This window comes from Triticum urartu, chromosome 6A (assembly GCF_056163025.1).
Source record: "Triticum urartu cultivar PI428250 chromosome 6A, HENAU_Tu73, whole genome shotgun sequence".
In the NCBI taxonomy this organism is placed as follows: Eukaryota; Viridiplantae; Streptophyta; class Magnoliopsida; order Poales; family Poaceae; genus Triticum; species Triticum urartu.
This window is the reverse complement of record NC_141878.1, coordinates 567,387,432-567,397,670: the sequence shown is the minus strand read 5'-3', so window position 1 is coordinate 567,397,670 and position 10,239 is coordinate 567,387,432. Positions and strand designations below refer to the sequence as shown.

The window sequence follows — 10,239 nt, the reverse complement described above, 5'->3', positions numbered from 1 at the left end:
TGATCCTGGGCTCCGCCCGCTCCACACCGGATCGAGGGGGAGTACAAAACCCTCACTCCATACCCCTCTTGACCTAGACGCAGCTCTCGCTCATCTGTGGGCGGCGCCGCATAACCCTAAATCCAGATATGAATCCTCCCCTTCCTTCTCTTGGTGGCGGGGGAAAATTGGTGGAGACTGCAGATCCTTCGCTGAAGTCGTGGCCACTCCTCCTCGCCCACCAGATCCCATGGACAAGACGGAGCAAGGCTACCGCGGCGACCGCCGGGAGGGATTCGGCGCCGGGCGCGCGGACCGCGGTGCGGGCCGATTCGGACGCGGTGGCGGACGTTTCGACCGCGGTGCGGGCAGATTTGACCGCGGCGCGGGCAGGTTCGACCGTGGCGGCGGGCGTTTCTCTTGGAGGAGAGATGGCACCAACGACTACACCAACAAATCCGGCACATCCGACACCTCCGAGGCTCCGCGCTGGGACGCTGCCACGGCGGCGGCGGAGCGGCAGAGCTCCAGCTCGGGGGGCGTCTGGGTGGCGAAGAACAAGGCCTCGGCGGACTCGGGTGGCGGAAGCAGCGCACATCAGCCCAAGGATCCGGCCACGATGACGGATGCGCCTTCTGATTCGAGGGCCGTAGCCAAATCTCAGGTGCCTTCCTCCAATTCTGATGATCTTTGCCCCATCTGCAAAATTGCGGGTCATGCTGCTGTGCGATGTTCACTTGCGTTTTGCGAGAGATGCAACAAGTTGGGGCATCTTGCTTCTGTTTGCATATAATTCTTACCCTGGGAATGCATTGCCCCGATGTGTGCGTTTCAAGCTAGGTGATAGGGTTTCTTCTATATCCATGATTACTGTTCTGCTGAACAAACTAGGGAGAGGTCGTGTAACGTCATGATCACGGTTTTGAAAGGAAATCCCACTGTCAAACAGATGAACGACGCGTTCTTCTTGTACCTAGGCAAAACATGGAGATGCTCTACCAAGTTGGTTGAGCCTGGGGTGTTCTTTCTTAGATTTCCTAACACTAGAGAAGTGGAAAAAGCTTGTTACAGTGATCGCATGACCATGAAACCGTGTGGTACGGTGGTGAAGGTTACCAGATGGGAACATGATGATGGGGCCAAAGGTTTGCTGGAGAAAGCATGGGTCAAAGTGGGTGGAATTCCTACTGACAAAAGATGTGAGAGAAACGCTACCTTTGTGGCCTCTCTGGCTGGAGTTCCACTTGAGATTGACTTGGCCACTCTGCATCGTCCTGACTCAGTTCGAGTGAAATTGGGCTATCGTAACATTGATGAGATCATCCCAGTGGCTGAGTCAGTCCTGGGGGATCGTTTCTATGACTTCACTTTTGAAGTGGAACGAGTCCTAGTTCGAAATCCTGACAGAGAGAATATCAATGTGAAAACTTCTATTGAACAGGGTGAGCCCTCACCCAAGAAACAAAAAAGAGAGGGGCTAAAGGATGATATGAGGGGCAGCTCTTCTGGTGGTATGCATGAAGTGGGAGGGAACAAAACTGTGGGGAAGCAATGTGTTAATGATGCTCTGGAATTGCCTGTCTCAGTGAATTCTGATAGCTCGAACCATGATACTCTTCTAATTCATATCATGGAACAAGAGGCCTTAGCTGCCCATGATAAATCTATCGCTTTATCTTTATCCCATGATATGTGCAGTCAGTCTGCTACTCTGGGTGATGGAAAAAGGAATGTGAGGAAAACTTACGCTGATAGTGTGAAAAACTCAATCAAAGTTACTGAGTTGGAGGGCCCTTTTGGTGCTGTTGAGAATGATCCAGTTGAGTACAGCGTGCAATCACCTGATTCTGCTCATGATTGCTATGGTGAGGTGATCCCCACACCTCCCCTCTTACATGAAAACAATCTCAGGTTCAGCACCAGGACCCAGATGACCAATTTGGAGAAGGTGGAGGACAGAGCCAAAGCTGCCAGCAAGAAGAGGGACTTGGAAGGTACCAAAAATTCTAATAACTCTTTTGATATTCCGTCTAATTCTGACTTGATGCTTAGAGCTAGAAATATGGGTGTTATGATTCCCGATTGTGATTTTTCTAAGATTGATATCCTTAGGGAACTAGAACACATTAGAAATAGTGATGTAGAAAAACATACACCTCCTGATTAGGTGATGCTCATCACTAATGGGAAGGGTGAGGATATCCCTATCAATCTGAATTGGGGAGATGAGCAGAACTATGATGTTTCTGATTTCACTGTTGTTGGGTCTAGGAAAAAGAAAAAAAAATGCGCATAAAATTCAAACATCTATATCCAGGCCCAGGACTAGAAGCCAGAAAGCAGTGGAGCCCACTGTTACTTCTGATAATGGTACTATACCCCCTGGCATTACAACTAGGGGGAGGGGGAGGGGTAAAAAATCTAAATGAATGGTATTTTTTGGAACTGTAGAGGGGCAGGTAAAAGAGGGATGATCACCTGCTTCTCTGATCTGATTAAAGATTATTCCCTAGATTTACTTTGTTTACAAGAGACGATGAAGAGAAGATTCTCTCCTAGTTTCTTTAGCAAGATCGATCCTTATGGTACTTTTGACTGGAATTGGATCCCTTCGATTGGCAAGGCTGGGGGTCTCCTCTGTGGGGTCAAGAGAGAAAATCTGGAAGTTGTTTCGTGGTCCTTGGGGAAATTTATCCTTCAAGTTACTATCTTCGATGTTAAAAAACAATGTGTTTGGTCTTTACTTAATGTGTATGGTGCGGCCCATGATGAGTCCAAAGATGAATTCCTTGAGGAATTGGCCAACTATTGTAGCCACCTATCAATGCCTTACATTGTGGGTGGTGATTTCAACATCCTTAGACATAGTGGGGAGAAAAATAAAAAAATGGTTGCCTCCCAGTATGTTGACAGGTTTAATGCTATCATTAATACCCTATGCCTTCGTGAGATCTTTGTGGAAGGGGGGATGTTTACCTGGTCCAATAATCAAGCCCACCCCACCCTGGAAAAACTTGACAGGATTCTTATGAGCTATGAATGGGAAGATTTATTTCCCTTAGTTACTGCCAGGAAATTGGTCCGAGATGTTTCCGACCATAATCCCCTCCTTATGTCCACAAACAGCTCGCAACCTCAATCTCCTAAGCCTAGAGAGTTCAGATTCGAGATGAATTGGATGGCCAACGAGGAATTCCTCCCTTTGGTCAATCAAATCTGGCAGAAGCCAGTCAAGTCCTCGGACCCTATAGATGTCCTAAATATCAAGTTGAAGCGGTTTAAAAAGTTTTTTAAAGGCCGGGGTTCTGACAAATTCGGGCACACCAAAAAAAGAAAAAAAATGATCAAGGACGAGCTTGCATCCATAGAAGCTATGGAAGAACAAGGTCCTCTTGATCCTGATACACTTATGAAAAGAGCCTCTCTTAGTGGCGAACTCCAGCAACTCATGGTAAATGAGGAATTATATTGGCTTCAACAATCACACGGAACTTGGCTGTTGAAGGGTGATCAAAACACTGCTTTCTACCATAGGATTGCCAATGGGAAGAAACGTAAAAACACTATTCACTCCTTCTCATGTGGTGACACCACCATTGAAGGGACCGATAACTTGCTTAATCATGCTACACACTACTATAAAGAGCTTTTTGGTCCGGCCCCTGGGAATCTTTTCCACTTAGATCCTGATACTTGGGGCGATGATGAAAAACTCACGGATGAGGATAATGAATTCCTGACTAGATCTTTTAGTGAGGAAGAGGTTAAAAAAGCCCTTTTCTCTATGGACAGCAATAGAGCCCCTGGACCCGATAATATTCCAGCAGAGTTCTATCGATTCTGTTGGGATGTTGTTAAAGATGATATTATGAACTTGTTTAAGGCCTTTCATGAAGGGACACTGGATGTAGAGAGACTGAATTATGGGACTATTACCCTGATTCCTAAAACCAACGGGGCCAAAAAAATCCAAGAGTTTCGACCTATCTGTCTTTTGAGATGCCCTTATAAGTTGATAACCAAGGTTTTAGATAACAGGGCTGCTGTGTTTGCTTACAAACTCATCAGTCGCCACCAAAATGCCTTTATCAAGAAGCGTAATATCATGGACGGGATCCTGACATTGCACGAAATTATACATCACACTCATGTCAAGAAGAAAACAGGAATTGTGCTGAAACTTGACTTCGAGAAAGCATATGATAAGGTTAACTGGGAGTTTTTGCTTGAATGCCACAAGATGAGGGGCTTCAACACAAAGTGGTGTGAATGGGTGGAGAAAATTCTTCATAATGGCATAGTTAGTGTCAAAATTAATAACACCACGCGGCCTTACTTCCAAAGTCATAAGGGGGTCCGACAAGGGGACCCCATGTCCCCTTTTCTGTTTAACATTGCTGCTGAGTGTCTCACTAAGATGATACTTAATGCCCAGAAAAACAATTTATTTAAAGGGCTAGCAGCTGACTTAATTCCTAATGGGGTGGCTGTTCTGCAGTATGCAGATGACACGATTATCTGCATTGAAGATGACATTGACAAGGCAGTAAACCTTAAACTTCTCCTGTACTTGTTCGAGTTGATGTCCGGTCTCAAGATTAATTTCCTAAAGAGCGAGGTGCTGTGTGTGTGTGGGGGGGGGGGACGACTCGACCCTCAAAAAATACGCTGACCTATTCGGCTGTCAAATTGGTCACTTCCCTATGAAATATCTAGGGGTGCCAGTCAGCTACTCCTCTCTGAGAAACTTAGATTGAGAGTTTGTTGCTATTAGATACCTCAAATGCTGTGACTCCTGGATTGGCAATGCTGCCTCATCCGGAGGGAGGCTAACCCTTTTGAATTCTTCCCTGTCCAGTATTGCTTACTACTATATGTCTATGTTTCTCCTCTCCAAAACTTTTATTGAGAGGCTAGACAAGTATCGCTGCAAGTTTTTTTGGTGTGGTGGGATGGGGAAGAAACGATACCACCTCGTCAAATGGACCAGGGTGTGTAGGTCTAAGAGCAAAGGAGGCTTGGGGGTGAAAGACCTCCACAAACAAAATCTATCTCTCCTAGTAAAATGGTGGTGGAAACTTGACACGGGAGAAGGTTTGTGGCAAGAAGTGGTCAAAGCTAAATACCTCAAAAACAGCTCGGTTGCGTCTGTCAAACCCAGATTCGCTGATTCTCCGGTCTGGAAGTCGCTTTTGAAAGTTAAAAACATATACATGGCCGGGAGAAGGATAGTGATCAAATCTGGCAACATAGCTCGTGTGTGGCTGGACCCTATTGGTTCCCACCCTCCTCTTTGTGATCTATATGCAGATCTTTTTAGTGTTGCTAACTTTTCGAATGATACTATAGCTCAATTTAAATCCCGGGCTGGTGGGGGCATGTTCAGACGCAGACTGAATGCGGATCTGACCCGCCAACTAGAGGGGGTGCAGGGGGCTGTTGATAACATTATAAATTCTGATGAGGGCGACGGCGTTGAATGGAGTTTTGGTCCCAAAGGTAGATTCACTACCAAGTCAGTTTACTCTTATCTGGAAAAAGATCTTGCTGGTTGTGACTATAGGTGGATTTGGAGGGCCAAATTACCTGTCAAAATACAGATTTTCCTATGGCAACTGTTCCAGGACGCTGTTCTAACCAGGGATGTGATGAAACGTCGAAACTGGGCTGGCAACCCTTGTTGCTCGTTCTGCAAATGCAGGGAGACTTACCTGCATCTATTTTTTCTATGCCCCGTCGCTAGGATTGCCTGGCGCACAATTGGTGCAGTGCTGGGTACCGATTTGTGCCCCAACAACCTATGTCAGTTTTACTCTTGGTGTTATGCTTTTCTTCCCTATGGAGAGAAACACTTTACGGTGGGGCTCGCGGCCATCTGCTGGGCCATTTGGAACCGCAGGAATCAAGCTACGTTTGAACTCAAGAAATTGTCATCTCCTTTTGAGATTGTTTTCAATGCTTGTGCGCATCTTTCCTACTGGGCAGGTCTGTTGAAAGGCGAAGAACGAACGGAGCTGGAGCAGGGCGCAGCATTGCTGAGGATGAACGCTAAGAAGATGATGAGCCTTTGCGCGTCTGCACACACGGGGACCACCCAGGGATGACTCTTGGCAGCGGACCTCTCCTTTTGAAGCTCATTTTCTTGAAGCTGGTCGCGATTGGTGTTAGTCTCTTCGTTATGTTTGTCTCCCTAGTACTGGTGTTTGTCTTCTGCCTCTGCGTAGGCTGTGGTGGGGGTTGTGAGACATATGTTACATTTGCGGTGAGTTGCTAGTGCTCCAGGGTTTTCGCCCCGTGGTGGTCGTTTCGATTGCGAGCGACTACAGCGGGTTTACCTGGAGTGCTCGAGCTCGCTTTTTCCCTTTCCCTGTTTGTCTTTCCTTGAAACTCGGTTGTATTTCCGTTATTTCGATAATGGAAAGGGGATTAGCCCGGCTTAAAAAAAAAGAATCCACCCTTTTACAGTTTCCAAAGTAGGAAGTAGGAGTATATGGTAACTGCGTTACGTACATACATAAACCATCTGTTCGAATCAATTACTTTGCATCGTTGATGACATACATTCACAGGAGGTAGCTACGTAGATTACAGAGACGTGCATGCAAGCACAGACCCGGCCCTGTGTTACACGTAGATGCTCTCTTAGCCGGCGAGAGCGCTGGTGTTGTAGACGAGGAGGACGCCGCCGCCGAGGAGGCCGGCGAGGGTGACGGCCCAGATAAGAAGCCCGGTCGTTCCTGCATGCGGATATCAAGGACGTGGATCAGCTTACTGGTTTTGTTGGAGAATTTGAACGAAAACACTTCTAAACAACGGCGTTTTCTTACCGCTCAAAAAAAAGAGAGGAAAAACAACGCGTATCGGTCTGAAGTGAAAAAGAGTAATATTTTCCATCCAAATAAGCCCTAAACTTCTTAGGGCTCCTTTGGTTCAAAGTAAAAGTGAAAGAATGAAAAACAAATCCTATGGTGATACTATTCACGTCATTGGTTCAAAGGAATGAGGCAAAGAAAAAATGAAGGAAATTTTCCTTTGAACCCAGTTTCAAAGGAATAACACAGGAATTTTACTACCTACTTTGTCCTCAAATTCATATGGATGAAGAACAAGACTATAAACCTTGGTGGAATGATAATATTCTGACTATACATTTTCAAGTGGGTTGTTTTTAGTTTTACCATGTTTATTAGGTTTCTTATGTTTTTTCTCAATTCCTATGAACCAAACACTCAAGTTGATATAATTCATGTGTTTATCATTTCTCTGTTTTGCACATGCATTTATAACCTATTCCTTTGTTTTTCCTATTCTTGAGTTTTTAGAACCCCGCAAACCAAAGGAGCCTATATACGGGTAATCACATATGAAAAATCCGATACATGTCTCTGGTATACCACCAAAATACCCCTCCATCCGTTACTTATGCTTACTATCTGTGATAATGGGAGGTAAATACTATCACATGCATTGATTGTACTTGTCATTATCATAGATATACATGTTCTATGCTTTAGTAAGCGTTTGGATCATTAGCTTACATTGAAATTAATATTATTAGCATTGTCGTCATGATTCACTTGTTGATTAAACTAATCAGAAAATGAGCTAATATGCCCAACAGAGATAGTAAATCAAATAAGATAGTATCTCTCTCATGAATCAACTACTACCTAAACAAGCACCTCTAACTACATGGTAACTCACATTGCCAATTATCAGTTGAGTATATAATTGTGGTTCTGCCCCACGAAAAACTATAATTGCTCTTCTTTCAAGCAAAACTTTCATCTCTTCTCTATCGGTTATGTTGCTACGATTGAATAAGCTTAGACTTTTTTAGGGGAATAAGCTTAGATTTGCAGCTAACTTTTACGGTATGCCCAGTATAAACATGTATCAATTTGTAGTTAGGTAACAACTTGTACAGTAAGTGCTACCTTTAATCGGGTACATGTGTGCATGTATCACAACTGTGTGCATCGACCCGATGCAGAGGCCAGAATTCTACATGCATAAGCATGTGGATATTGAGTAAGAGGTACTACAAATAGTAAAATCACTCACCGCCGGCGTAGCGGTCACCAGATTCAGACCATTCCTCCGGCGTGTAGATTGGGCTGCGAATTAGCAACGTGAGTAACTGTTAGGTACGTACGGTAATCACGTCACCAATCGATGCCAGTTTTACCAAGTTCTACCAAACAATATTTCATTCACATCTGTTGGGTTACCTGTAGCCGTCGACGTTGGCGCCGTACTTGTCAACAAACTGGTACACGCCCTTCTTGCCGACCTTCCTGCCGTTGGCGTCGATGTCGACTGTCAAGCCGCCTCCGAGTCCTGCGGAGTAACACAGATTTCGTCGAATCAGACCACTGAATCCATCCATGGATCTCATGGTCACCAAAGCATGCATGTGTGGAACACATCAGTTGAAGGTCGCATGCATATGCATGAAGGGGGTGGGTGATGACGGACGTACCGAGGGGCTTGTCGACCTTGATCTTCTTGCCACCGCTGCAGACGACGGCGAAGGAGGAGCCCCGGCGGGAGAGGGACGGCAGGCTCGTCGGCGCCACAATCGGCGAGGTGATCATGGAGGCTGCCATCTCGCGCGCGCTCTCTCAAGCTCTGTCTGTCTGCGCTTGCTTGCCAACTCTGTCTGAAGAAAAGCGTCCAGCACTGGCGCAGCGACGGGCCAATATACTCCAGCCCGGGGCGCCCAGACATGCGGCCAGGGGCTTGCGTGGATGGGATAACGCTGTGTGTGACCGGCACGCCGCTCACGTGGCGGCACGCCTGTGGCCGGCTCGCGATACGTTATCCTCATCGGACCTGTTCATCTACTACAATTTCTAACCGGGAACAAAGAAAATGTTTGTGGTGGTGACTGCGTGCGCGCAATCATCTACATGTGGTGGTACTGTGCTGCTGCTACGAAGGCACTGTGACGAAGGACGGTAGTTTTTTTTTCATGAGAAAACTTTTAATCTGTTCGTCTTCAATCATTGCAGCGGCGTCCTCCTTGTCATTGATCTCGCCGAACACCGGCTCGTCCGCCTCGTCATCGCACTCCTTGCCGGCGGCTGCCACCTCCGCCACTCGCTGTCGGTACCGCCAGCGGGCGAGACAGATCTAGCGGGCGGAGCGGTATGACTCGAGCAGTGCCTCCTGCTCTGCCATGTCCGCGTTCGGCGTGACCGCCCTGCCGGCGAGTTGCTCCTCCGCCTGCAGATGCTTCTGGAGGAGATGGTGGTTATAGGCGACATCGTCCTGCGCATCACGAAACTGCTCCTCCCGCACCATGTCCACATAATGGGCACGGGACTCGCCGATGGTCAAGGTGAAGTGCACCAGCGAGGGTGGCGGAGGAGGAGGGTCGCGCGACTGAGGAGGATGGTGGCGCCGGCTCATCGTCGTCGACCGCGTCATCTATTGGGACGTCGTCATCCTCCGGTTGCCTGCCGGCCAGCCAACCGGCAGCAATGGCAGCCATCTCCTTCTTCTGGTCCGGCGCCAGCCCGTACCAGAGAGTTTTGGCGGGGGAGGAATCCATGGTAGTAGTGGTGTGGAGAGGGATCGGAGGATCCAACCTGTGGACACACGGGCGTAGACAAACGAGGATCGAATCCAGTCAGATCCACCGACGATGAACACTGACCGGTTCCCACGAGATCCGCCGGAGACAAATCTCCACACGCCGTCCGACAATGCTTGAAACAGCACCGGGACGGAGACTAGGCGGGAAGGACCTTATTCGATCTTCAAGAAGCCGCGCTGCCTCGTCTTCTTGAGCATGGCACAAACTCTAACAAAACTCAGAGAAAGCACCTAAAAACGGAGCCCTCCCGCTGACAAAGAGCAGGATCCACCATGCCTCCATAGTCCAAAGACCATAGGAGACGGGCGGACTGGAAAGAGGCAGGAAACCCTAGATGCGAATTTGCACAAGGGCAGAAGCGGGCTCATGCGACATTTAGTTATTTGCATGGAATGAACCTAAAATGTCGAACATTAAATCTAAGTGGGACGTAAAATCTACCAGGAACAGAAAATCCACAATGCTGCACAGGTCTACGCTAACAATAATAAACGGAAACACTAACGCCCATACGGCCATACGTGTGGGCGTTACCCAACTCGCCCATACGGTTGAATCGTCGTTCACTGTCTTTTGCAGAATCTTGACACGAAAAGATGAATTTGATGTGCCACGTAGGACGGGGCTGGTGTGTGGGCGTTGGAGAGTTTGCTCACACG

The 10,239-nt window shown here is 47.3% G+C and overlaps 1 protein-coding gene across 1 annotated transcript; it reads right to left on the bottom strand.

The window, feature by feature from the left end:
* Positions 1-6,468: 6,468 nt before the first annotated feature.
* On the bottom strand, positions 6,469-8,723 carry LOC147966392 (photosystem II 10 kDa polypeptide, chloroplastic-like). Its single transcript, XM_087528875.1, has 4 exons — positions 8,462-8,723; positions 8,211-8,319; positions 8,044-8,096; positions 6,469-6,716 (listed from the first exon to the last, which is right to left on the bottom strand). The coding sequence occupies exons 1-4, from the start codon at positions 8,586-8,588 to the stop codon at positions 6,622-6,624; spliced, it is 384 nt and encodes a 127-aa protein (XP_087385001.1). The 5' UTR covers positions 8,589-8,723; the 3' UTR covers positions 6,469-6,621.
* Between the last annotated feature and the right edge of the window lie 1,516 nt (positions 8,724-10,239).